The following is a 27,799-nucleotide window of genomic DNA, read 5'->3' as shown; positions in this document are numbered from 1 at the left end:
AAAAGTGATTCCCCTTGAAAAGCATCACCCCTTGGGCAGACGAGGCCATGTGAGGTGCAGGAGCCCTGGACACTGAGTTCCAGTCCAGGCTCTGCCACCAGCCACTTTCACCTCCTGAGCCTGTTTTCCAACCAGGAGTCAGCCAGAGGTGCCCAACCTCTCACTCTTCTCCAGCCCTGACATTCAATCGTGTGACATGTAAATGGCTAGAATGAATCGGCAAGAGACATCTTCTGGAACTGAAGGGCCCTGGGTCTTGGCCAGCAGGGGGAGGCTGGGGACGAGAGCTTTCGCCCAGGGCAGCCAGGCACGGAACAGGGCCAGGTACAGATGCGCCCTCCCGCCTGCTGGCAGAGGCGGGGCTGGGGCAGAGCAGCTGACAGGACAGGAGGAAGCTGACGGCCTTCCAGCCTCCTGCTCTTGCTCTCGCTCTGCCCAGGCCCTCAATTACACAGGCTCACGCTGTTCTAGAGCTAATCATCTCCGAGGCAGCCAGCCAGAGGAGGCCTTTCCTCCCCTCACAGCTGCAGCTGCAATGACAGGACCTCCCGCCTACCCAGGACCTTGCACAGTCCCGGGCACATTCCACGTTCCTTCGGTACTTAGGCAGCAGACTCCAGCAACCGCTGTGCCAAGGGGGTACTCCAGAAATTACATATTAAACGGGGGACAGAAGCTGAGTGGGTCAAGGCTGGATTCAGAAGACACAGGCTCGCTTCAACCCCTTGCAACAGATTCTGCCCAGGAGTTTGCAGATGTCTGGGCCACACCTTCCTGAATCGGAATCCCTGAGGGTAGGGCCTGCAAAGGGCATTTTAAAGAAGACCCCCAGATGACCAGAGTTTCAGAATCACTGGCCTGAGGTTTGCCTGTAAGTGCATATTCTCATATCTACCAGACTGTCCCCTAAGAGGCTGAAAGTGGGGAGGAAGTACAAGGCGGGAAAGGGGTGCCATCCCCCAAGCTGGGGAGACAGGGCTGTGCCCCTTAGAGGGGGCAGGCTGGATGCGGCCTGGTGGGCATCTCCTCTCCCCGACGGCCTCCTTTGTCAGTTCCTGTGTGCACAAACGCCACCCAAGCCCGGCGGCTCCCCTCAGACTGTGCTGTTCCTCCATCCACAGCCACCCCACCACGGCCCTCCCTTCTCCCAACAGAGACCCCACCTGCCTCATTACTTAAATAATCTTTATTTCTCATGCACTAGGAAAGACGGATCGTATGAAACACTGTATTTCACAGCAAAAGTCTCAGTCCAGAACACAACATGGGGGCCAGCCGGGATCCAGGTCTGCTCAAAGCTCTGGGGGCCATACTGGGACACTACTCCCAGGGCTAGTGGCAGATCCAGGACCCTGTGGCTGCAGTGGCCCCGGACACAGCATAGGGCATCTGTCCTCTTCATGGAGGCACAGGAAGCTGACACCAGAGGAGCATGTGGGCTGGGGAAAGGACGGAGAAGGCTGCTGGGCAGTGACTCGGTGGAGACGGGGGCCCACCCCCTCAGGCCAGGCAGCCCAGGGCTGTGGCCCAGCTCTCCCCACCACAGAGCTGATGCCCACAGCAGCGCTGTACACACCCCACCCAACTGCTCCTTGGCCACATAAGACAGGGGTCTAAACTTCAGCCCCGGCCAAAGCTCAGATTTGCCCAGGTAGGACTCCAAAGACTAGAGGGGCCAGCCCCCCACAACCATCCCCAGGCCCTGTGGACACTGGAGAAGCCCAGAGGATAGCCAGGCTTTTGAGGATCCTAGGACAGAGCCTCCAGCAGGGCCATCCCTCAGAACCTCGGCTGTCAGGTGCCACCTGAGCTAAGACAACGGTGAAGGAGATTCCCAGGCATTGCTTTCCCTGGGGTGGCCCAGGGACAGGGACACGGTCAGAGACATGCAAGACACAGACAAAGAACGGAGACATGCAGAGACTACAACAGGATTGGGAGGGCTCTGAAAACGAAACCCGGCCGAGGTGCTGAGATGAGGTGGGCGCTGCGTGGGCCAGGCTCACTGCGGCCCTGGGCTTGTGGCCACACCCGCCTCCTCCGGGATGGTCTCCAGCATCTCGCTCTGGACGGCCTGCGTGATGAGCGCCAGCTCCTGGCACAGGGTCTCATGGCGGTAGCCCACGCGGATGTCTGGCACGTTGGTGCGGCGGATGTCATTTCCCTCGGGGCCCTCCTTGGTATAGTTGGGTCCCAGCCAGTGACTCTTCACCTGCAGGAGGTGGGGTGACGGGCAGAGCTGCAGCCAGTCCTGGGTGGCCATGCCTCACCCCAGACCCACCCAGGGCCAGGGCCAGGACTCAAATGCAGAGGAGGGGAGGAGACACAATCCCAAGGTGCAGCCAGGCAGGAAGGCATCGTACCTTGTGGGAGAAGCCGCTCATGAGCACACTGTTGCGGGCCAGCTCACACATGTCGCAGGAGCTAAGCTTCCACACCTGGGTGGCGATGCTGTACTCCTCCATCAGTGGCTCCTGCGTGGGCCAGGTTCCCTCAGGCAGGCCGGCCCCAGCCCTGCGCCCCCTCCCCTGTGGGCCTCGCCCCTCGCTGCGCCCCACCAGCAGGGGGCAGCACCAGCCCGGAGCAACCCCAGGTGTTCCAGGACACCAGCCTGCCCGGCTGCCTGCCAGACTCTGACCTTGGTAAAGTGGAACTGCAGGGGATCGTCAGTGGACAGGGAGACCATGAGGCCTCGGGACAGGTACTCGGGTAGCGGGTTCCGGTGGTAGCTGAGGAAGAGGCTGTTGTTGCTGAGTGGGGACATGGCAATGCCGATCTGGGCCAGGTAATACAGGTACTGCAAGACTGGGGCCTGCACAGGTGACAGGGAGGAAGAGACTGTCGGGTGGCCTGGAGTCGGGGAGGGCATGCTGGTCCTGGGGCGTCCAGGCCACAGCAGTGGGCAGGGGGAAGAGAAGCCAAGCTGGGCCTGACGTGCGAAGGGCGAGTTGCAGCCAGAGTCCAAGCTGAGGCCCCAGTCTGGAGGCTGGGGTGGGGAGGGAAGGTGGAGTCCAATCTGGGGGCTGGGGGGGAGGGGGGTCAGTCACTGAAGGGCTGGATGGTTCAGAGGAAGGTGACCAACTGGGAGGGGAGGCTGGAGGTGCAGAGCCTGACCTTGCGCAGCAGCAGCCCGTGGGAGATGTTCTCAGCCAGCATGAAAGCTGACACCAGGTGGTGGATGGGCCCAGCCTCCCCGCAGTGTGGCCTCAGCACAAACGTGTGGAAGCCCCTCTGCCTGGGGGGCATGAAGACAGGGTCAGCTCCTGAGCCTGGGCTGGCCTGGGCTCACTGGAGCTCCTGAACCCCACCCCGGCACACGCACATCCTCCAGGCAGGGACTGTGTGGGCTTGGATGAGGGGAGCAGGGGTAGATTCCTGGCTGTGAGGGCTGAGGGGTGGGGGTGGGGCCCTCAGGGCAGAGAAAGAGCCCCTCCAGTCCAAGCATGGGGCACCGGGTGGGTCGGGGCTCTGGTGGCCCCAGGACAGGGCACCCAGAGCGAGGTTTGCTGGGTGAGAGACCACATGGTGCACAGGGGTTCAGCGCTGGGTGGTGCAGGTACCTGCGCAGGTGGTTCAACGTGGCCATGTTGGCGAAGGTGTAGTACAGGTAGTAGGAGTAGGGTGGGTTGTCCTCCTCCACCCAAGCCTCGGGGAGGGGGCTCTCCAGATTGAAGACATGGTTCTCGGGCTTGGACTCATCATCCACGCTGTCAAAACCATCCACCTGGCACAGAACCCTGTGGTCAGGCCCAGAATTGCAGCCGGGGCTGAGGCTGGCCGTCCTCCCCATACCCCGCCCTGTGCTGCCTGCTCACGTGCTCCAAGAAGAGGTGTAGTTCCGGGTGGCTGGCAGGGTGCACAGTGGCCTCAAACAGAGGCAGGAAGATGTTCTCCAGCATCTCCTGGAAGTTGGCCAGCTGGCCCTTGGTACGGTACACGTCACTGCAGGCGAGACACAGCACACAGGCACGTGCAAGTCGGGGCCAGCGAGAGGAAACCCAGCAGGCCAGTAAGGGTCAGAGCTCGGCCCAAAAGCACAGAAGGACACTTAAACCACGCTGGGAAAGTGAGGGCACCGGGGTGGGCTGGGCTGAACAGACCACGGGTGGAACCAGGCAGCCCCTCCTTGCACTCAGAGGGCTTGTCGGGGTCAGGGGAGGTTCAGCCACCCGGCCCCTTGAACACGGCCCCCCATGTTCCCTTCCACTCCACGGGACACTCACAAGAGGCGGGGCACCTGCACGAGCCAGCGCACATTGGGAGAGTGCACGCGGTGCATGACAGCCCAGCGTGCCAGCTTGTCCCACTCATCCCTCGAGCGCCCGTAGATAGAGAGCCGCAGCTCCGCGTTCTGGTATTTGCTCTCCTCCAGGTCCGACATCACCTCCTAGACACATGCGGAGCAGACATTCTTGCGCCCACCACGTGTACTCAGTCAGACCTCTTCAGGCCTCTTACCCCACATGACCCCCGCCCAAGGGCCCCCCAGATGCCCAGGTCACGTGGCTCAGTAGCTGGGGGCTGCCTCCTCACCTTGATGATGTGAGCAAAGTACTTCCCAGAAACCCTGTTGTCGGTCTTGATGAAGATCTCTCGGAGGACAGACTCCCCAATAGGGTTGTATTTGGCATTGAACTTGTCGAAGCGATGGAAGGTGTTCCTGTCCTGGAGGAGACGGGCAGGCCCAGGTCACCCTGACCCCTCGCCCCTACCCTGACCCAGCCCCTCAGCCCGTGCCACCGGGACGGACCGCGTGCACGTCGAGCGTGTCCACACTGAGGTCGTAGGCAGTGAGGTTCATGCTCTCGAAGACCTCCCGCAGCGTCTGCTCGCGGCCCTGCTCCACATGCACGATCTCATCCAGGTGCCGCTTCATCGCCCGCTTGATGAAGCGCAGCAGATGCTTCTGGTTCATGCAGGATGAGGCGTGGATGTGGGTGTCCACCTGGGGTGGGATAGGGCACTGCTGGTCCACCAGAGGCCGGGAAGGCCCAGGGCGGTGGGATGGGAGAGGACACTCCATTCTGGATGCCGGGTTGGGGGGCCCAAGCCCTTGAGGGGGGCGCTGGACAGAGGTGCAGGGTCAGGACGCAGAGAGGGCCAGAGGGCGGGGAGTGAGGGCCCACCTTGCGGATGTTGTAGAAATCTCGGTGTGGCACTTTCTTCTGGGCGGCCAGCTCCTTCATCTCGTTGAGCAGCACGTGCATCTGGAACTTGGAGCTCAGGTACTGCAGCCGGCGGTAGCAGAATGACTTTCTGGGCACGAGGAGAACATTGCAGGGACTCAGGCCCTCAAGGGAGCACCTGGGGAGGGCCTGGGTAGCAGAGTGGAGGGAGGAGGCGGGAGGGTGCGGGAGGAAGGCTGCCAAGAGGGCAACAGACTGAGGGAACCCGAGAGGGGCAAGACACCAGGTGACAGGGGCTGGGGCAGAGCTGGGGCTGCAGAATCTGGGCTGGGAGGTGAGCTGACTGTCTGGGACTAGAGGGGACTCACATGGGGCCATTGATAATCAGGGCCATCAGCACATTGACATCAGCCACAAATTCCTGCAGGTCGGGGTACGGCAGCTCCACCTCTGAGCAACTGGCACGGAGGGGAGCCTGGGTGAGGAGGGCGTGCCAGGCCCGGTGGCCCCTCTCCAGCCACTGCAGCCTCCCACACAGTGTCCCCCAGCACATAACACCGCTCTTACTGCTCATCGGGTTCCCTGCGGGTGTAGACGTGCACCACGCCCCGCACCATGCGCAGACCCAAGCCCAGGTCCCCAGGCATGGTACTTGGCTCACAGCGCTCATATGGGTGCTGCTCCAGCGCAGGGGGGTGCACCGGGGCATCTGCAGGGGGAGGGAGGGTAGAGTCAGGGCCTGGGCTCTTCCAGGCAGGGGCCCCCAAAGAGGGTGAGAGATGTCAAAGACCCCAGCAGGGTAGGTAGCTCCTGACTTGACCTCCACCCCTGGGCACCAAAAGGCTGCGTGTGGGCAGAGGCAGGCAGGGCGGAGATGCCCAGGCCCCAGGCTCAGGGAGCCCGGGAGCCCAGGGCACTTGCAGCGGGGCAGGGAGGGGGGTCCCACCAGCAGACACAGGGGTGTCGGGGCCCTGCTCGTAGGTGCGTGTCTCTAGGGGCTTCTCGGCCAGCTGCTGCAGGTAGCGGCGGGTGGTGGGGCAGAAGCTCTGCAGCGACAGGGCCATGTACTTCTCCCGGATGAAGAGTGCCCGCACCACACTCTTGGCTGCGTCCAGCAGGTCTGTGAACGGCACCTGGAGACAAGGACACGTGATCACTCTCCTCCGTCTCAGACTCGGGCTCACTCTCATCTCCTTCCTGAGGCCTTACCCAAGACCCCAAGCTACGCCCACCTCCCGCAGGCCCTGACCCCGGAACACACAGACCACTCTGGCCCCAGCACATCAGGTAGACCCTCTGACCTCCAGCTGCTGGGGAAGAGAACCACCCTCCCCAGCAGCCCCTCACTCAGCTCCCCAGCTGGGACACAGTCACGAACGGAGACCCAAGGTCCTGCCCCACACTCACCCCACACTTCTCCTCCCCGGAGATGGTGACCCGCTGAAACTCCCGCTCCAGCACCACATCACGCTCCCGCAGGCCCCTGTCACCCTGCCCCTCGCCCTGCTCCTTGTACAGCCTGCACGGGAGGGGTACAGGGAGGAGGTTGGAGCCAGCAGCTGGCAGGCCCCGGCGCCACATCCCCGGCACCCCTGTGCCCTCCTCACTGTAGGTCCGAGTCACTGTCCGTCTTCAGGAAATCTTGCTTGGCCCTAAGCAGGATGTCCGGCTCCAGCCTAGAGGGGTGAGAGGTCAGGCAGATCACGAGGGATGGTCGTTGCTCCCAGGTCCCGGCACCGTGCTAGGTGCTGTTACACGTGTTGTCACATGTGATCTCACAGGCAGAGCTGCAGAACCCCGTGCTGTTCCTACCCCACTCTAGAGATGAGACACCAGACCCAGAAGTTAAGCAAAATGTTCCAGGCCACATCGGTGGATGGGAGACAGAACCAGAACCCAGCAGCCTGTCTGTGAAGCCCACACTCTATGCTGCCACCCCGTGTGGACCCCAAAGGGAGGACAGGAGAGGAAAGGGGACAGGGAAGGGGCTCTGAAAGGGTCCAGACGGAGACAGAGGGATGCTGAGCCGACCACAGTGTGTGCCCTCGGCCGCCCGCCAGGCTCCGGGGCCGGGCTCACTTGACATCCTGGCTGATCTGCCGCTCCAGCCGCTGCCGCCGCTCCTCCAGCTGCTCGATGGGGCTCTCCTCGGGGAACTCATACGGGGCACTACGGAGCTCACTCTCAGCCAGCGAGCGGCTGAACAGCTCCTGGTGGGAGGGAAGGAAGGGTCAGTGTGGCCTGGCCCTCAGCCCCTGGGCCCTCTCCTGCAGAGTCTGGGGATAGGGTGGGGGCGGCAGGACCTGGGGGTACCTGGGAGAGGCTGAGGATCAGGAGACAGCCAAGCACGAGGCCAGGGGACAGCTGGGGAGGAGGAGCATGGGGAGCAGAGGCAGGGCATGAGGACATGGGGTGAGGGGTGCAGGTGGTGCCAGGTGATACCTCGGCGATCTCCTTGCATTTGCCATCCATAGACGTGCGCAGGTCGAGCGGGAAGTGCTTGAGGCAGGGGGCGGGGCCCGGCAAAGATCGGGCAGCCTGCAGCGGAGGGGCCCCCAGACCACCCCGAGCCTCTGCAGAGACAGTGATGCCAGGGTCAAAGGGTGGAGGGGCAGCCGCTGGAAGCCCTGGGCCCCCACCTGCCCCAGGCCAGCTCCCAAAAGAGCCCAGGGCCTGGAAAGTGGGCAGTCCCTCCTCAGAGGCGGAGGAGTGAGCCAGAGTGTGACTCCTAAAGGACCCCACCCGCACCCATTCCAGGCTCGCGGGTGGGGGTCCTGAGTCTGCCCCTGGAACGAGTGCATTCATTCACTCAACAGATAAGACCCCCGGACTAGGGCCTGCGCCCTCAGGCCATCTTCAAGTGACTGCCTCCCAGAGCAGGCACTCATGTGTCCGTGCGCACACACGCACATACGTGCACGGACACATGCACACTCACATGCACACAGACACATACCAGACGCTCTTAAAGACCAAGCAGCCACACCAAGGACCCCAGCCTACAGCTCCCAGAGCAGGTGATCCGGGATCAGACCTGCCCCGGGGACTAGCAGACCCTCCACTCAGAGGGGCAGGGCAGGGCAGGGCACTGCACCCGACCTCCCAGACCTACGGAGCACAGCAGAGCCACAGCTGCCCCTCAGCTCTCACCAGGGGACCAGCCCTCAAGGGAAGAAGAGGAGAGCAAGTGGAGGACCTGGTTGGCAGGGGAACCCGACCTCCTCCCTAGAGGCCTGCCTCTCCCCCAGGACCCCAGGGCTGCCAAGAAGTGGCCTGGCCCTGGCCCGCCCCTCCCACTGCTGGCTGCCCCTCCAAAGGGAGCTGCCACAAACAGTCTGCGCCACTCAGAGGCCCCGGGATCTGGGCCGGAGGCCCTGGGTAAGGGAGTATCAGAAGCCAAGGGTCCTTCTCCATCAAGGATGGAACTCCTCATCTGTACCACCAGGAGGCTGGCACTAAAGACCTCGAGGCTGCGAGTCTATAGGGGCTGCCTGAGCCCCAGCCCAGCCCCAGAGAGCCCTCCCTGGGCTCAGCACAGCCTCCCCAGTGGGAAGCTTGGCTCTCCCCTCCAGCACTCTCCTTTCCCCTCTCCACCCTGGCTTAGGAAAGGGTTGAAGTCTCTGTGCCCCACACTCCAGGTCTGGTCCCAAGCCTGGACAAAGGGAGGAGGAAGGTACTTGCCCCAGATACAGGACCCAGCCCCCCACTTAGCCTGGTCCCTGCCTGGACCCTACCTGCAGAGTTCAGCCAGCTCCAGCCAGCAGCCCCATGCCCCTTGCCTGTTTGCCGAGTGAAGCTGCAGCCAGTCCCCCGGGGCCGCACGGGCTGTACCAAGTGCAGCTGTGAGCAGGGGAGACCCTGGGATGGCTGTGAGCAGGGGGCTGGGGGAGTTCAAAGGAGCCCAGAAATCAAGGGGATGAGCATCAGAGTTGGGAGGTAAGACGAACTCCAGAACTGACAGGGCCTTAACCTCCACAGTGCCATGCAGGGCCCAGCAGAATGCAGGGATCCCAAGGGGGAGAAACAGGGTAGGCTGATTGGGAAGGGCAGGCAGGCAGGGAGGGGCCAAGCTTCCTTAAAATCCAATGCTCTAGGGGACAGCGAGTAGGCAGGGCCTGGCCGGCCAGAGGGTAGGAGGGGAGAAAAGGGAGGGGGAGCAGCCCTCAACTCTGAGCCCAGCCTCCCGGGCCAGCTCCCTCTGCCCAGGGGCCTTGCTGCTCCCCGCTGTCCTCTGGCCCGGCTTGTGGGGTCACTTGGGAGAGACAAGGCCTTGCTGGGGAGAGGAGCTGGCTGTCAGCTGGGGAAGGGGCCCAGTCTGAGTAGGAGCCAGTTACTGAGGCTTCCCAGCCGCCCAGCTGCTCAGACCTCCAACTCTGTTCCAGGCCTACGTTCAGGGACAGGACAAACTGTCCAGGAGGAGAGGTTTGGGAAAAGAGGATCTAGAATTTGGAGGACTTGAGTCTGACTCTTCCCACTTATTGGCAAGTCTCCACCTACCTCCGAGAGGCTTTGAGTCTACAAACGGGGTGATAAAGGGCCCGCGCCCTGTCTAGCCACAGCTGCCCCAATGCTCACAGAGATAAGTGCTCTCCAAGTGTTCTGTGAAACACCAGCCTCTGCAGACGTGAGGGTCTACAATTACGGACTCCTGGGACCCTCCAAACGCTTCCCACATGGAGTCTCACTCCTGGAGGAGGGTGGGAGGCTCTCGGCCCGTGCAGGGCCAAGGCAACTGAGCAGTGAAGGGCAGTGAAGAGAACTTGGCAGGGGCGGAGATGAGGATGATGCTTTCTCTTCCTTGGAAAAGGACAGAGTAGGAAGAGGAAAAACAGAGGGATACCTGTGTCTCCTCCAGAAGTAAGGTCTTTTCTTGCCCAAGAACCCTGATCCTACACACCGCCTCTCCACATACGGCCCCAGACCACAGACCTCCACGGCTGCTTTGTATGGGGTCAGCAGGAGCTGAGTCAAAGGCCCAAATTGCAACCACCAGCCCCGCTCCCCCCAGCAGGGTGCCCGGGGGCTCCATCCACAGCAATGCTGGGGTGAGCAGGACAGGCTACAGCAGCTGGCCCGCCAGGCACTGCACAAGGCTGCAGAAGGCTCAGCGGAGGTGACAAACAGGCAGCAACCTCCATGCTCTCTGAGGCCAGGCCTAGAAGACTCAGCTGCCTGCTGGTCCCTTCTCCTGGGGCCTGTGCTGGAGGTTCCCAGCTACAGCACCAACACACACATAGCCCACACTCACACAGGGAGTCGACCAAAGCCAACTCCACTAACCCCACGGCCACCGACTGCAAGGTTCTGACCGCCCTATCTCCCCTCTTGGCCAAGAGCCCCCTCACTCCCTGCCAGGACCACCTCTGTAGGCAGGGAGTGCCCAAGGCCGTGACCCACGAGTATCAGCTGCTCACACCATCTGACCACCCAAAGGTCTCTGCTTCAACAACAGGGCAACTGGTGCAGATCTAGCCACAAGGGACACACTTTCTGGCCACAGAGAACACTCTCAGGACAGTACAGACCTTGCACCAGGCATCTTCAATGGCATAAGAAAATACAGGAGGCAGATGATCAGACTGTTGTTATCCACAGCTGCGGGAGGGGTGGGGGACTATGTTGGCATGACCTGGTCACCAAAGTGGAGGGGGTCTTTCCGTCGCCACAGGCCTGGGGGCAGCAGACAGGGGGCAGACATCCCCCTGCAGGCACAGACCCAGGCAGCCGAGGCAGCGGAGCCAGCAGAGGCCTCACCGAGACAGGCACTGCTGCACCTGGCTGCCGGCTCCAAATGGTGCAGCGATGCCTACTACAGTGGGAGCCGAACCAAAGGGTGCAGGAGCACACGCAGTGCAGGCAGCAGCCCCAGCCGGATCCCCACACAGTCCTGACCCGAGGACACCTCATTCTCCTAAGGAGGCTCACAATACAGACCAGGAGCGAGCAAACAGCAAACGACAGATACAGTCGAGCCCCCAGCTCTGGGATGCCAGCCAGCAATGGGCGTGCCCAGCTGTCAGACGACCAGTGAGGGGGATCTAGTTCTGGGATCCTGGAAAGAGGAACTAGCCCGAGTCTGTCTGGTAAAGGCACAGGCGCCAGTCTGAGTGGCCGGTCCACAAAGCAGCCAGTCCCACACACCCCCGCTCCATTCACACACACTTTACAGCAGTCTTAGCACATGCACACGCTGACACGTGTGCACACACACTCTGGCTGCACCCACACCCACACCCACTCCTTGTTACAGAGGACAGCATCCCTGACATAGAAACCTCAGTCACCCCCCCACCTCCCTTCCCTCCTCCACCTCCAAGCCCCAGCCCCCGGGCACTGAGGTTGAGGAGCACCACCTCAGATAGGATGCTGGAGAAGGGGGCCCCCTCTCTGGGGGACCAGTGGCCTGGATGAGGGGTGGTGGGACAGAGCCCGTGCCTGAGGCCGGCAAGCACACACTCACCTGGAACTGCAGTGGAGGCCTGCAGGCTGGCCCGCTTCTTAAAGGGGTATTTGGCCTTGCGCTTGCCGGGGTCAGATGGATAGGATGCCATGGCTGGGGCCACAGCGGTGCCAGCGGGGGAGTCTGAGCGGCACTGGCTGGGGCCTGGCTCTGCCACATCCAACCCCTTCCTCCGCCCCGCCTCCAGCGGGAGTGACTGATGCAGGAAGCAGCGCCCTGCCGGCGGAAGAGGCCCTGGCCACGATTTCTCAGGTTGTCTAGGCAACCTCGGGAGTGGGGCCTCATCCCTGCCCCTTATCCCTCTCCTCCCTCCTCAGTCCCTGGAGTGACGCGACTGATGGTGGCTGGGCCTGGGAATGGGGCCGCGGGAGAGAAAACAAGATGGGGAATGGCCAACCCCTGGCCCTCCACTAACCCTCTCAGGAACCCTCACCCCTTGCCAGCACTCACTCTAGGGCAAAGGAGCCAAAGGAGCCAAAGTCCAGGCTAGCTGGTCCAGCTAGCCTGGGAGGAAAAAAATAACAGTAAACAGGAATCCAGCAGTGAATGCCTCTAAGCTCAGAACACATTCCTCTCAGAGCAGGGATACTCTGGGGTAGAGCCCCCTTTTTTTCTTTTCCATATGACCCCCAGGGGTGGCTTAGCTCTGGTAGGAGGGGGTAGAACTGAGAATCTCAGCCGAGGAGGGAGGGGCCTGTCTTGGGAAAATTCCACTGTCCAGCAGAAGCTATCTCCTAGGAAGGCAGGGAGGCCAGGAGGCAGGGGCTTGGCTGGGGGTCTGGGAAGAACATCCCAGACTTGTCCCTCTGTCTTTGTACACTCAGGCTCTGTTTCCCCGGGCCCTTCCAGGAGGAGCTGGCCGCCTTCCCTAGCACCTGCAGGCTGTGCTGGGACCCCCACCCTGTTGTCATCCTGGCCACAGCACTTCTCTGTCCCAGAGACCACGCGAGCACACACTCACCTGAGGCCATGATGCCCGAGTCTCAAGGGCCACCGGGGACGCCGCCCAGGAGGGTCTGCAGAGCCGGGAAGCCGGGTCCTGAGGGAGTGGAGGGGGAGGGGCTGGCGCACAGACCCCTGCCAAGTCGCTTCGAGGGCCCCTGCCCTGGCACCGCGATGGGGGAGGTGCAGCAATCTTTCAAAATTGCCGGCTGGCTGGAGACGGACCCCCACTGACCTCGGCGGCCAGGCCGGGCTGGCCTCAGGAGACCCCGGCGTCCCGACCCCCAGCCCAGCACTCTACAGGCGGGCAAGCCACGTGCTCCCCAGGGAGCGGGATCCGGAACTCGTCTGGGCTCCTCTCAACACTGCCCGGGTATTCAGGGTCAGAGTCCCGCGGCTGGATTGCGGGGGAGTCACGCAACAGGTGCGACCCTACCAAACTCTCGCAGACGCGGTCTGAAGCCCCAGGCCCCGCCAGTCCGTGGCCCCGCCCCCGCTCGGGCCCGCCCCCGCCGCGCTGGCCCCGCCCCTCTCAGGCCCGCCCCCGCCCGGCCCCGCCCCCGCCGCGCCGGCCCCGCCCCGCCATCTTTTCTCGTCCCGGGCGCCACGTGGGCACTCTCCGCACCACGTCTGCCCCGCCGACCCTAGGGCTTGGGCAAGGTTTGTGCGTCAGCTTCCTCATCAGTAAGATGGGATGGCGTAATGACAGTACCTCGCTCAAAAGAGTTATTGTGAAGATTGAAGGTAAAGTCCCTTTGCACAGTCCCTGGCACAAAGCCAGGGCCCAATAAAAGGTGGCTGTTATTGTCCCAGGATTCATTTTAGGCAGAAGTCCTGCCCCTACATTCTCACCCAGGTCATGTGTTCTTCTGGCTGCCCTAGGTAGGCAGGGTGTGCTCTGCAATTCTGGCTCCCCTTCCCACATTGATTTCTGTATTTGGTGGTGAAGAGCTTCAATTCTGTTGCCAGAATGTCTAGGTTCAAATCCATACTCCTCCACCTAATTCCTGACATTGGGCAAGTTACTTCTCTGTGCTCCTATTTCCTCTGTAAAATGAGTGTAAGAGTACCTGCTTTATATGGTGGTTGTTAAGATAAATCAGCTAATATAAGTTAAGTACTTAGAACTGTGCCTGGCCTGTAGTTACTACTCAGTGTTCGTGTATTATCATCGCTTTGGCCTTGGCCTTTAGTCCCTGTTGACATTTACAGGTTGATTGACCTTGTAGCCTGTAAAGAAATGGAGTTGGGCTGTTTTGGGGACTGCAGACGCCCTAGCCGACCAGCATCCCCACTCCCAAGGGGTAGAGAATCCAACCTAAAGGGAACTTGTGGAGGGAAGTCCCTGAGACTTCACTGAATATAATTAAGTGCATTAGCAGCAATTAATCCTTTCCCTATTCTCCTGATTGTGGAAGCCCTTTGGCCCCCCACACCCAGTTGTTCTAATGTTGTTTGTCCAGCTCCTCCCAGTTCTCACAACCCCCACAGCAAAGTTCCTTCCCAAACTCTGCCTCTCTCTTCTCTACCCAGGCTGGATTCTGGACCCTGAACCCTAATCTCTACCTGCATGTGGTATCACTTCTATTGATCCCCTGTCTACTGCTCCTCACCCCAAACAAACTTAAAAACCCTTGGCCTCCGTAAATATTGTGGTGGGGCAGGGGGAAGTTCACCTCACAAAGAATCTAATAAAACTAAAAGGAGAACAAGGAGATACCATATTTACCCATCAAAATAGCAAAGACTAAGAAAAATATCCTAATGCAGGCAAGAATGTAGTTAGTGAGATGGGACACAACACAACACACACATACACACACACACACACACACACACACACACAGAGTATTGGTGACCATAAACATTGATATAATCTTTTTGAAAGCCATTTGGTAATATATAATAAGAGTTTCAAAAAGGTTATTATTTAACACAGTAATCAACTTTCAGGAAATTGTTCTTTTAAGGAAAACTGCCAGAAAAATATGTGTACACAAAGTCATTCATCACTGCAATGTTTATCACATAGAAAGTTTAGCAACTTAAAGGTCCAACAATGGAGACTGTTTAAATTATGTCATTTGCATACAATGAAATACAGTCATTAAAAATTGTTCTTGGAGAATTTTTTAATGATGTGGAAATGTTTACAATATAAAGTTAAGTGAAAGGCTGAATGTAAAAAAGCTGTACATACAGTATGGTCCTAATTATGTGATATATATGCACAGGAAAGAAACGCACCCAAAAGTTTACAAATGACTATCTGTAAGTGGTAGAATTATAGATTATATTTATTCTTCTTTATCTGCATTTAAAAAATTATCTACAGTACATATCCATTATTTTTATAATCAAGGGGATAAAAATCAACAAAAGCCTGTAAAAATTTGTAACTGCCTCCACAGTCCCCCAACCCCAGGTTCTCCGAGTCTTAAACCCAGACTCAAACATAAACTATTCTTAATATGGCTCTCTAAATTGGTCTTGGGGCACTTAAGAATTTTGAGCCTACTGGGCTTTCAATAATGAATAAAAATAAGTCTCAGAATTAAAATCAAGCACCATGCAACGATGTAGAATGTCATCTATATTCTGATAAGATACAAATTTTGACACAGTTTTAAGGGGTGGTGTTTTGCATTGGGCTAGGCTTCTTAATCCAGACCTACCTACCTAACCAGCCAATAGGTGGCAATCCCTGCCCTCCACCCAACCCAGGCAAACCAGTTCATTAGTCCCTTTATGTTCCTCCCTAGTTCCGTCTGCAACTCACCCTTCACTCTAAAACCCTCCCCTATTTCCAGGCTATCTGATGTGTTGTCACTGCTAGGAAGTCTGACCTGATTACAGCTAAGCATCAATCTCCCCACCTACTCAACACCAGCAAGAATCTCAGGGAGGTTTCATTGTCTATGTAGAACAGAGCTTAAGAAATGAAGAAGTGTGTCATCCTGTGGCCTAGGCTTTTCTCACATTGAGGCCTTAATGTTGCCTTTGAGCTTCTGGGATCTTCCCTAGCTCTGAACACAACTTCTTCCCCTCCTGGCCTATTCTCCAGATGGCTCCATAACTGGCCCTCCCGGAACCTCAGGTCTGCAATGATAGCGCACTCTTGTTTCTCTGAAGAACTGCTTCTCTTTGCTTCTGGCCTTTAGCTCACTTCTGATGTCAGCCTCCCTAGGCCAGAATACTTGTCACAGATATTAAACTTGGGAGAGAACACCTATACCTCCAAAAAGATCCATGGCCAGGACGGTTTCCCAAGCCATACCTTATGCCTAGACCCTTCCAGAAACAAGCTGTTCAGCCCTTGTTTCTCAGCTTCTCCTAGCAGCTAGCTCCCCTTCCCCCTCCCCTCTGTCACCTAGCATTGATTCTTTCTAGCACTGTGCAGCTGTACCCATCTGTACTTGCTTACAAGTCCCCGGTGGATTTTAGCCAAACCCCTTACCTTGTCCATCAAGGCCCCTCACTGGCTGACCCCAATTTCCCTTTCTCATCCTCATCTCCCAGCCCTCCCTTCCATTTCCTTTTACCAGTCACATTCAACTTACCGGTCTTCTCTGAGCACACTTTGCACCTTGTGCCCCTATGCCTTTTTTCATGCTCTTTCCTCTCCCCAAAATGCTTATCCCCTATTCTACTGTTGTTCTGCTTCTCTGTGGAAAGTCTGTTTATTTTACAATCACCCCTTCCTTCCTTCTACCATAGAACTTATCAGTCTGACAGTTAGATGAGTGCTTAATTCCCTTTCTTACCAGGGTGGAGGCTAGGTTTTAAACAGCTCTGAATTCCCCAGCACTAACGCAATGTCCCTTTAACTAAATGTTTTTCTGTGACTTTCCCCTACCTCTCCCTAGGGACTGGAAGGTCCTGAAGGTAGTTCCTTATCCTTCTAGGTCCCCCTACTCCATCTGGGACAAGGCTTACCAATGGACGTGAGACAGATCCTGAGATGTCTCCTTAACTCAGGAAACATGCCCAAATTTGTTGGGAATCAGTGATTCCTTTTTCACTCAAAATGATATAGTCATTAGGAGGATCACTCTTCTGTGCTTCATTTCTACAATGGGAATAGCACTGCATGCCTTACCTACTTCACCAGGACTCTGTCCCTAAATGTGATAATAAAGTAGAACAGCCACAGGAAAGGCACAGGAGCTGATGATGGGAGGCATGAGGTCACTGGTACCAGCAGTGGTGCATGCACAGTAGTGAATCTGGGCTCGCAGGCCCAGGCAAGGGCCAGAAGCTCCCTTACTCAGCGTAGCAGTAAGAATGGGGAACTTCCACTCAGCAAGCTAGGGAACAACACAGAAGCAGCACAGAAGTTTGCAGAGGCAGCAGCAGAAAAAGGAACAAGCTCACATTTTCTCCATGTGTGAAAGAAGTCAGTGGTTCCTTTAACAAAACAAGTGCTACTGTTATTGAGTTCATGCATTTGCCCAAGTGTTCCTTCTCTCACTGGGTGTTTCTGTGGGAGTAGTGGAAAGAAGGATCACTGGTTTGTCTGTTTACTAAGGTATATGACCTTGAATGAGTTACTTAACCCTCAAGTCTTAGTTACCTGGTCTGTAAATTGGGGAAAACAGCACTTACCTTGAATTTATTGTGAGAATCCACTGGTATGAGCCATACAAATTGTCTAGCAATTATTAGTTATAATTACAATACAATATAATAATTAGTTCCTAGCAATCCATTATGCACAGCTCTGGCTCTATGGAAAACAGTATGGAGAGTTCTCAAAGAACTGAAAGTAGATCTGCCATTCAATCCAGTAACCCCACTAGTAGGTATCTACCCAAAGGAAAAGAAGACACTTTATAAAAAAGACCTGCTCCCATGTTTATTGCAGCACAAGTCACAATTGCAAATATATAGAACCAACCTGAGTGCCCAACAACTGATAAGTGGATAAAGAAAATATGGTGTGTGTGTGTGTGTGTGTGTGTGTGTATAAAATATATATGTCATGGAATACTACCCAGCCATTAAAAAGTGTGAAATAATGTCTTTTGCGGCAACTCGGATGGAATTGGAGACCATCATTCTAAGTGAAGTAACACAAGAACAAAAAACCAAATACTGTATGGTCTCACTTATAAGTGGAAGCTAAGCAATGGGTATGCATGGTCATACAGAGTGACTTAATGGACACTGGGGACTCAGAAGGGGGGAAGGTGGCAAGGGAAGAAAATGCAGGATGCAGAATTACCTATTGAGTACAATGTACACTATTCAGTTGATGGGCAAATCAAAAGCCTAGGCTTCTTCACTATGCAATTCATCCATGTAACAAAAAACCAATTGTATCCCCTAAGTCCAGTTAAATAAAAAATGGGAAAAAGTACAGATTCTAGGGCAGGCTTGGTGGCTATGCCTGTAACCCTAGCACTTTGGGAGGCTGAGGCGAGAGGATCACTTGAGGCCAGGAGTTCAAGACCAGCCTGGCCAATATAGGAAGACCCTGTCACTACAAAATATTTTAAAAATTAGCTGGGAGTGGTGCCACACGCCTACAGACCTGGCTACTCAGGAGGCTAAAGCAGGAGGATCACTTGAGCTCAGGAGTTTAAGGCTGCAGTGAGCTATGATCATACCACTGCACTCCAGCCTGGGTGACACAGTGAGACCTTGTCTCTGAAAACAAAAAAATCCACACAGATTCTGAATCAGAAGGTCTGGGTTAAGGCCTGAGATTCTGTATTTCTAACACGTTTCCAAGCAATCTGATATTGCTGGTCCTTGGACCACATTTTGGGTAGCAAAATTCTAAAGTATCTCCACCTGAGGAGGCTCCATCAGCAAGACTAAATAATAAACTGAAATAATTGGCATAGAGAAATATGACCAGTGGAGAATCTTCAATGCCTGTGAAGCAACTGCTAGACTGCACCCTCATTTCTCTCCAGGAAAAGGCAGCTTGGATGAGGTCCAGAGGGAGAGCTCCCCCAACCTTTGAGAAGCCAGAATCTAGAGTCCCATTTCCCAAAGAAGTAGTGTTTGTTGTGTGAGACAGCACAAGCCCCACACTAAATATCAGCAAAGTTCACTTCCCAAGGGAAGTTGGACCTCAGCTGGCTTTGGTCAAGGGGAGCTGCCCCATTCTCTCTACTGCATACCCTTTTTTCTATGTGTATTCATTCACCAAATCTTTACTGATGATCCACTAATAAACTACAAGTTCTGAGGGGTTCAAAGATGAATGAGATTTGGTACCTTGAGCTCCAGGGGGAGGAATTCACAGTGGGAAACAGATTGTAAAACAAAGTACAATGCGAAGTGGTAAGTGCTAATATTAATAAAAGGCATATGTACAAAGAGATGAGCCAACACAAAGTAACAATACTAATAGCTTCCTGGAGCAGCAGCCACTGGGGGAGCTGCGTGAAAATTCCAAATCTTTCCAAGTAAGGGCACCACACTAAACAAAAACGCCTTGCCAGGACCAGCCAGTGATGATAAACAAGCATGCATTGATGCCTTGAAGCCCTTGATAACAAGATCCTATATTCTGGAGGCTCAACATGGGGAATGCTTCCTATGTTTGTGCCCCTAGTCTCTAGCTTTATACTGCAAGTAAATCTAAGGAAGCAAGAGACTTTTAGAGGATGAGACCCTCAAAAGGATAGAGGTGGCCATTATCTTATTCCAGACAGCTTCAGTACCTGCATCCTATCCCGTGTCAGAACCCAACTGATCATTTCCCTAGTTACAGAAAGATTTGAGTCTTTACCCTTTGTCATATTGACAAAGCTCTTAATTGGCTTGACCCATCACACTGCTAGATATAAAGGCTACAATCCCTAGACTAAGAAGTAGGTCTCCAGTTGGGGTAGGGAGTCTCAGCCAGTGTAGGAAGGGTAGAAGAACCAACAGCCTGCTCTCACCCGGCTCCATATAGACCAGCTTTTAGGAGAACTAAGGAACTGATACTCGATCCCAATTTATTTTTTTCCTTTTCTTCCATCTCATATGTAGGAAAACTTACAAGAGCAACTTAAGAGCCTGAGGAAGCAGCTGAGGAAGAGACGGCAGAGATGGGGAGTGGAGTCAGCGCTGAGGACAAAGAACTGGCCAAGAGGTCCAAGGAGCTAGAAAAGAAGCTGCAAGAGGATGCTGACAAGGAAGCCAAGACAGTCAAGCTGCTGCTGCTGGGTGAGTGAGACGGAAGATGAGACAGGAAAGGAGAAAGTGATGCTCCTTCCTGCTTTCATTTTCCTTTCCTGAGGGTCAGTGGGTTCTAGCCCACCCCATGGGAAGGAGGGGTGGCAGGTCATTTTTCCTCTCCCCTATCCAGTTTCTGGCTAGGGGATTGGGAGCTCTAGGGCTGAGTTAATATGGGGCCTGCACAGCCACCCCAAGGGGATCCAGAGTGCCAAAGCTACTCTGGAATATTTCCACTCTTCCTTGAACTAGGAATAGTGCAAGGGCCAGGATGAACCCACCCATCTCCAAATCTAATCAAATGTAACATTTCCTTTCGTCTTGGCGAATACTGAGAACCCTGGACTTGCTAACATGTACCCAATCTGCAGAGAACTCTGAGCCAAGGAATCTGAAGAGAACAAGACCTTCCCTCACCAATGGACGCAGAAGTCTCACCATACAATCGGGGCCACATAGTCCCAGGGATAGGCCCACTGGTTCTTGCCGAGTATGCTGGTTCCTTCTTGCTTTCAGTAAAAATTATGGAAGTAGGGAGGCCTGAGTGAGGCAGAATGGAGTTTTTATCTACAGTAGTCCCTTCCTGGCTTTCTATTCAGTACCTGCGTCTAAAGCCCCTGCCAGATGGGAGGTTCATCAACTTGATGAGCTCCTAAGGAGATCACTGGTCTGGGCTGAGAAAAAAAATCACCCCAATAAGTCAGTAAGTCAGTCTGGGAAATTGATCATGGCTATAAATAGAACCAAGTAAAGAAAATTTGGGACACCTGGCTTAGAAAAAAACCAATGGTACCACAGAAGTAGGCTAGCTGGAGCAAGTGGGGTCTATGTAGCAGAAGACTGGCTGCCTGGCCTGGGTTTCCAAACCCATGAGCAACCTGGGAACTGATGCACCAAGGTAAGGCACCTCTTTTCCCCCAGCTGATCTGTGGCACAGCCCTAGGGACACACTGAAGGGGCATATCTCTGTAAGCTGGACCCAGACTCTAAGGAGCCCAGGAGGTTACACAGGGGGAAAGAGATGGCAGGGCCACTGAGAGATCTTTTAAGCCTAAGCAGATTTCTTCTAGGTTCAGGATAAGCAGCTTAGAGGGAACAAGCACAGGCTAAGTAGGAGGAGGCTGAGGCATTAGGGCAGTATAGACTGAGAGAGGGTTGAAGGATATGTGAGTTTTTGACGGGGGAGAGCAGAGTGTGAACAAGGACATTAGGACATTTTAGTCAATAAAGGGAACCAGCAAAATGATGAAAAAATAGTATTTCAGTGAAATGATCCAGCTCTCTCCAGTCCTACCCTAAGATCACTCTCCTGAGTCAAAAACAGGCAGAGAGGAGAAATGAGGTAAAGGAATTCCCCTGAATCTATTATTGGTGGTTCGCAGCAGGGAGATTTTGACCCCCAGTGGCCATTTGTAAATGTCTGGAGGTATTTTTGGTTGTCACACGGAGGGGAATGGGTATTCCTGGCCTCTAGTGGATAGAAGCCAGGAATCCTGCTAAACATCCTACGACAAACAGGACAGCCCAAAATGTAAATAGTACTGAAGAAACTCTGGCCAGGTTGAATGGCCTGAGCTCAAGGCTGCCAGACACTGAGGGTAGCAATTATTCCTGTGTTCTCCCCTCACAGGACTACCAAGCAGCAGGGGGTCTGACTTCTCATGGGCCTCCTGGAAGGTTGGGGGAAACTGGAAGCATAAGCGTTTCTCCTTTCAGGTGCTGGGGAGTCAGGAAAGAGCACCATCGTCAAACAGATGAAGTGAGTAGGAACAAAGAAAGCCCCAAAGGACTGGGGTAGGGTGAAGCCAGAGGAGGTTCTGAGTGAAAGGCTCTTTAGCCTCAAGAAACTCAGCTATGAGGGTATAAAGGAATTGATTCTCATGCCCCTCATCTGTATGCCTCCTGTCCCTAACCCTCCACTTTGAGACAGCAGTAGGAACAGAGGGATGGGGTGCTCATGACCCTTTAAATACTCCAGATTCCCAATCCTTTAGGTCTAGTTACTCAGGTCCAGCTAAAGACTGGGTGTTTGCCCCTTGCAGGATCATTCACCAGGATGGCTATTCTCCGGAAGAATGCCTGGAGTTCAAGTCTATCATCTACGGGAATGTGCTGCAGTCCATCCTGGCTATCATCCGGGCCATGTCCACACTGGGAATTGACTATGCTGAACCAAGCTGTGCGGTACGTGATTGTCATGTGGTTATGGGTGGAAGCAGGAAAGGCTAATGAGAAGAAACAGACCAGATGCCAACAAACTATGAGGGAAGATGGGTAAGAAAAATAGTTTTGTGTAACTAAAATCCTACTTGCTGAGCTTCAAATCTTTTTATTCAGTTTGGGAGAAGTAAGCAACTCCTACCTTTATAATAAATATTCTCAGCTTCATCTGCCTTTTTGCCTTATTTTGCCATTTAAATTGCTCCCCTTAGGCTCCTGACCATGGAACTTCCACAAGCTAAATCCCTAGTTCTAGTATTGGCCTTTTTCTAGCTTTAAATCATTGAAAAAACAAAAGTGAAGGCCAATCTGGCCTTTAAACTTCCAGGCTCCCTGCAATTAGAGGACTCATGTTTTATGGCAGTACCCTTTCAGACTAAGGATAGAAGCCAGAAACCCCAGAGAGGAAGCATCTGGGACCTCTGCTATCCTCTAGGAACCCCAGGGCTGGATATAGTGCCACCCTCTACATCTGGGGAGCACACTCAAAAATTGATCAGTATGTTTTCTTAGAATCTTCACTGGAGACTGCCTCTACCTCAGGCTTTGGTAGCAATGGAAATTGCATTCCCTTCAACAGTATTCCCAGAAGCCTCCTGGAAAGCTGTTACTCCTGTGTAGTTCTCAGCCAGGTTTCTGCATTACAGGATGATGGGCGACAGCTCAACAACCTAGCTGACTCCATTGAGGAGGGAACCATGCCTCCCGAGCTGGTGGAGGTCATCAGGAAGTTGTGGAAGGATGGTGGGGTGCAAGCCTGCTTCGAGAGAGCAGCAGAGTACCAGCTCAATGACTCGGCATCTTAGTAAGACTCCGGGGAGGGGCTGAGAGGACACTTACACAGTCTTCCAGGCAAAATCTCACCCAGCCTACAATTTCAGGCACTGAAAGCTGGAGACCCACAGACTGAATTCAGCCTGTAGATCTGTTCTGTTAGGATTGAGTTGAGCAGTGTTTTACTGTGTTTGAGTTTAAGGCCACAGAGATATCTGCCATAGTTGCCACCACTCTGTATTGCTTTACACCAACTCAGGGCAGCCTACGAAGCTGAAGACATAAATGTTTAACAGAGGTGGTCTGTCTAGCCGCCCTCAAACCTGTTCTCTTGAATTGTACACTTCGTCTCTCCTTTCAGAACCATAACATAGCCCTACAGTTCTGCCACACACGCTCCCAGAAGGCATGTGATTTATGACGGCTCTTTCAGGGCAGAATTTTCTAGCTGGTAACCCAGGTTCTACTTAGGCCACTAAGCAGAAATGAAAGTTTCCTACACCTAGAGCATCTTATGTCAGGATGCCAGGCCAGGGGACACAGAAATTGCCAGGGCGAACCAAAGGAAGGTGGTCAGGGATTAGAGAGAACCAACTTAACGAAGTTGGTTCCAAAAAAATCAGCAACACAGTTTATCAGTGCTTTCTCAGACAATATGGGATCATAGACAAGCATGGGCTTCAAAGTGAAACAGACCTGAGTTTAACTCCCATCTGTCACCTAATCTGGAAATAATGTTACCATTTACCATCCCTGGAACACTCACTAAGGCCTGTCACTGCAAGGTGCATTATGAACACTGTCTCAAGACCCTTTACCCACCTATACAGTAAGAGTTAAAGGTAGACAGTACTTTTTATTAGCCCCATTTTATAGATGAAAAACTGAGATTCAGAGAAGTTAATTAACCCGCCCAAGGTCATATAGATAAATGGCAGAAGCCACATTTGAATTCAGGTCTCCTTGACTACAAAGCTCAGTATTTTTCACGATACAGCACAGTGCCTCTTGACCCTGGGCAAGTTATTTAACTCTCCTCAATTTTTCTTTCATCTGTAAAATGGAGATATGAAATGTGAAGGCTTAGGAGCTTCCATGAGAATTTAAATGTGAAAATGCCTGGCATACAGTAGGCACTTGTGTTAATTGTCCTCCCTCCTTCCCTCAGCCATCTCACTTCACACCTGCCTTCCTCCTCTGCCCCCTTCCCTGTTTATTTATTTTTGGAGACAGAGTCTTGCTCTTCTGCCCTGGCGTCAGCCTAGCTCACAGCAACCTCAAACTCCTGGGCTTAAGCAATCCTTCTGCCTCAGCCTCCTGAGTAGCTGGGACTACAGGCATGTGCCACCACACCTGGCTAATTTTTTGCATGTATTTTTAGTTGTCCAGCTAATTGCTTTCTATTTTTAGTAGAGACAGGATCTCACTCTTGTTCAGGCTGGTCTTGAACACCTGACCTCGAGCAATCTTCCTGCCTCAGCCTCCCAGAGTGCTAGGATTACAGGCGTGAGCCACTGTGCCCAGCCCCCCCTTTATTTTATGGTAACTTTCAAACACATACAGAAGTGGAATAATACAATAAATCATCTACCTTCAACAGTTATCAACTCATGGCTACTCTAATTTCATTTTACCCCCAACCCCTACTGGATTATTTTGAAGCAAACCTCAGATATAATTTCATCCTAAAAATGTCATTACATATTTCTAAAATAAAGCCTCTTTTAAAAAAAATAAATCACAATGTCATCATCACACCTAAATATTTAATTAATTCCTTAATATAAAATGTCATCAAATTAGTGTTCAAATTTCCAATTATCTTAAATGTTTTTCCCCCAATTTGATTCAAGATATAAACAAAATCCATGCATTGCATTGGTTCATGTCTCTAAAGTCTCTTTCAATTTTGCCTCTTGATGAAACTTTTAGCACCCATTTAAACCACTAAATCTCATTCAAGGGTCTAGAAAGGCTTGCAGTTAGGCAAAACCCAAGAAAAACTTATCTGACTTGATTTTAATAAGATAGAACCTCTGCCTCAAAGGGGCTTGTCCCTCAGCCCATCCCCTACTTCCTTTATTAAGAACACAAGCGTTTGAAGGAAAGAATCCTAGATTTAACAATATGGATTCCAGTCCTGGTTCTATAACCAAATTAGCTGTGTGGCTTTGGGTAAGACCCTTTACCTCGGCTATGGAAAATCTGTCATCAATACCAATCACTTTTCTACAGCTACCTAAACCAACTGGAACGAATTACAGACCCTGACTACCTCCCTAACGAGCAAGATGTGCTACGATCCAGGGTCAAAACCACAGGCATCATCGAGACCAAGTTTTCCGTCAAAGACTTGAATTTCAGGTGAGTACATGGTTCCCTGGGGCATCTCAGATACACATGCGGTATCCCCAAAACAGGCATGGGCATGCTGCCTGGTCTTCGCTGCAGCCTAACCTAAATTACTGTCCTACTTCTCCCCAACCTTTCGGGGTAAACACCAAAGGCATGTGGGTCATATGTTAGGCATACCTATGAGAACAGCTGCTTCCTCCCTCAGGATGTTTGATGTGGGAGGGCAAAGATCGGAGAGAAAGAAGTGGATCCATTGCTTTGAAGGAGTCACCTGCATCATTTTCTGTGCAGCCCTCAGTGCCTATGATATGGTGCTGGTCGAAGATGACGAAGTGGTGAGTGGCCTTTGCACCAAGCAGCTTTGCTAGAACAAGTTCTCCCCACAACCGTTTCTCTAAGCCGTGTGTCACTCCAATGCCCTAATTTGGGTAATTTCAGCTAACAATGGCAGTCTAGCAGTCCTCTAGCAGAGCAATCAACGTCTCATGCAAATACCTCTAGAAAAACCTCTTCTTCTGTAGGTTACAGGTAGGCAACTTAGAGCTCCAGATTTACTGACAGTAAGCTTGGTCTCAGGTTAGACATCCAAGTATCACTTGGATGTCACAAAGCTCATAAGAGGAATTGAGTATTAAAGAGACAAGGGATCATCACCTAGCCAATGCAAAGGAGTTACACTTAATACTCTCCCAAGTTGTCCAAGGAAGGAGATGAAGATGACAGAGCAGAGAAAACAACATATGATATGAATCCTCCTGCCACATGACAGAAGGCTCACTTTAGAAGCCTAAAAATGTAGAATGTCAACAGGAGGAAGGAGAGACTGTCAGACCAGGTTTCTGACATACTAATTAAATTGGCAACTGACTAGGTGAGTGGTTTTCTTTAACCTGTAGAATTCTACAATACAGGAGCTCTGCAGAACAAGTATCAGAGTGCAGCCAGTTACCTTCTCTCACTTTGACATCGAGAATGTCATAGGCATGGAAGATGTTAATTTCACATAAGCATCTGCTTCATAAATGGAGGCCCACAGTTTACTGATGAAAGATAAAACTCCTCTACTCCTATGCCTTGCTCTCTAACTCTTTTCCTTCTTATTAATAGTAGTACAAGTTTACAGTAGAGCACTCTGAATATCTTCTAACCAAAATGTCTTACAGGGCTATTCACTTTCCAAGATTTCTTCTATCTTTAATTATGAAGTCTATGAGATCTTAAAGGGTTTTGTAGGACTATTAACAATAAGGCTACAAATCTGTTCTTTATTAGATGAAAAAAGATTGAGCCTAAGTCAGGTGACAGCATACTTCAAGACCCTCAAGTCCTGCTCCCTAAAAACAGGCTAGGCTGGGAACTGGACAACCTCTCTAGATACACAGCACCACTTCTCACTCTCTGAGTAGCAATCAGAGAAGGAAATGAGAGCACTAATGCTTATGGTATGGCACTGGTAAATTCTTTAGCCCTCACCATGTGGCTAAGGATCCCTATCATGTTCCTGTTCAAACTGAGAGCCAGGATCCCATGACACAAGCCTATCAAAATCATCCTGGAGATGCAAATGAACACATGTTAACTTGGGCCTGGTTTCAACTCTTGACCAGCAGTACTTATGGAATATCAAAGTCCTTAGCTGTGCCCTGGCTGATAAAAATCTGCATATATCAGCCACTATCATGGACACTATACATACATGACCTCATTTAATTTTCACAATAACCCTATGAGATAAGGAAACTGAGTGAGACACTGAAAAGCTCAGTAATTTTCCCCAAGTCACACAGCTATTAAAATGACCAACAGAGGATTAGAATGAACACACATCTCTTTGGCTTTATTCCACTACCTTAAAAAGAGATAGCTGTTCCCTGTCTTTCCTTTTACATTTGGAGCACTGGTCTTTCCAATGGGAACAAGAACAGGAAATAGATATCCTATAAGCCCAATCTGATATTTTCAATGGTGTTTCCTCTTACTAGAATCGTATGCATGAGTCTTTGCATCTGTTCAACAGCATATGTAACCACAAGTTCTTTGCGGCTACTTCCATTGTCCTCTTTCTCAACAAGAAGGACCTCTTTGAAGAAAAAATCAAGAAAGTCCATCTCAGCATTTGTTTTCCAGAGTATGATGGTAAGTGTCAGGGGCTAGAGACAATAATAATGTCTTTTAGTAGTGACTGGTGATTGCCTCATTTCCTAGGCCAAGGTGACATAAAGAAATTTGTCTTATGGGAGAAACTTGAGCAGTTATGGGGTTTAAATTCAGATTTGTCCAGAATAGAGCAGACATTCAATGGAAGAGAGCCACTGACTGTTCAAATGATACCTACTGGAAACCCAAGGCTAAGACATGGAGACACTTCTCAATTTCTCTGTTCAATTCAAGTGGGAGACACTGGAGTACAACACAGAGAAACCTCCCTCCAAAAATAGGTCTCCAACTGCAGTTGTCTAACACAACATTTCAAGGATCAAGTCAGTCACCTAAAAAGTGAGCAGCTAGGAAGGGTTAATTTATCCCACTTCTTCATTATTTTTCTGGAAAACCAGGGAACAACTCCTATGAGGATGCGGGGAATTATATCAAGAGCCAGTTCCTTGACCTGAATATGCGAAAAGATGTCAAAGAAATCTACAGTCACATGACCTGTGCTACAGACACACAGAATGTCAAATTTGTGTTTGATGCAGTTACAGATATTATTATCAAAGAAAACCTCAAGGACTGCGGGCTCTTCTAG

The 27,799-nt window shown here is 52.8% G+C and overlaps 2 protein-coding genes across 7 annotated transcripts; one reads left to right on the top strand and one right to left on the bottom strand.

Moving 5' to 3' along the window:
- Positions 1 to 1,171: 1,171 nt before the first annotated feature.
- On the bottom strand, positions 1,172 to 12,984 carry AMPD2 (adenosine monophosphate deaminase 2). Of its 6 annotated transcripts, none has more exons than XM_045546733.1 (18): positions 12,548 to 12,984; positions 7,569 to 7,699; positions 7,206 to 7,336; positions 6,734 to 6,802; positions 6,534 to 6,645; positions 6,073 to 6,259; positions 5,694 to 5,835; positions 5,495 to 5,584; positions 5,127 to 5,256; positions 4,751 to 4,945; positions 4,534 to 4,665; positions 4,224 to 4,387; positions 3,816 to 3,942; positions 3,561 to 3,724; positions 3,115 to 3,235; positions 2,639 to 2,812; positions 2,364 to 2,474; positions 1,172 to 2,212 (listed from the first exon to the last, which is right to left on the bottom strand). In XM_045546733.1, exons 1-18 carry the CDS (start codon positions 12,555 to 12,557, stop codon positions 2,003 to 2,005), a joined length of 2,400 nt encoding a protein of 799 aa, XP_045402689.1. In that variant the 5' UTR covers positions 12,558 to 12,984; the 3' UTR covers positions 1,172 to 2,002. The 6 variants fall into 6 exon arrangements, with proteins under 6 accessions (XP_045402689.1, XP_045402687.1, XP_045402690.1 ...); XM_045546731.1 differs by lacking the exon at positions 12,548 to 12,984 and adding an exon at positions 11,587 to 12,526; XM_045546734.1 differs by lacking the exon at positions 12,548 to 12,984 and adding an exon at positions 8,861 to 11,371.
- A 6,370-nt stretch (positions 12,985 to 19,354) lies between these two features.
- Positions 19,355 to 27,799, top strand: GNAT2 (G protein subunit alpha transducin 2). Its single transcript, XM_045546729.1, has 8 exons — positions 19,355 to 19,695; positions 21,421 to 21,463; positions 21,747 to 21,888; positions 22,572 to 22,729; positions 24,934 to 25,062; positions 25,259 to 25,388; positions 27,036 to 27,189; positions 27,609 to 27,799. Exons 1-8 carry the CDS (start codon positions 19,578 to 19,580, stop codon positions 27,797 to 27,799), a joined length of 1,065 nt encoding a protein of 354 aa, XP_045402685.1. The 5' UTR covers positions 19,355 to 19,577.

Source organism: Lemur catta, chromosome 3, assembly GCF_020740605.2.
Source record: "Lemur catta isolate mLemCat1 chromosome 3, mLemCat1.pri, whole genome shotgun sequence".
Taxonomy (NCBI): domain Eukaryota; kingdom Metazoa; phylum Chordata; class Mammalia; order Primates; family Lemuridae; genus Lemur; species Lemur catta.
The sequence above is the reverse complement of the archived record's forward strand: the minus strand, read 5'-3'. Positions and strand labels throughout refer to the sequence as shown.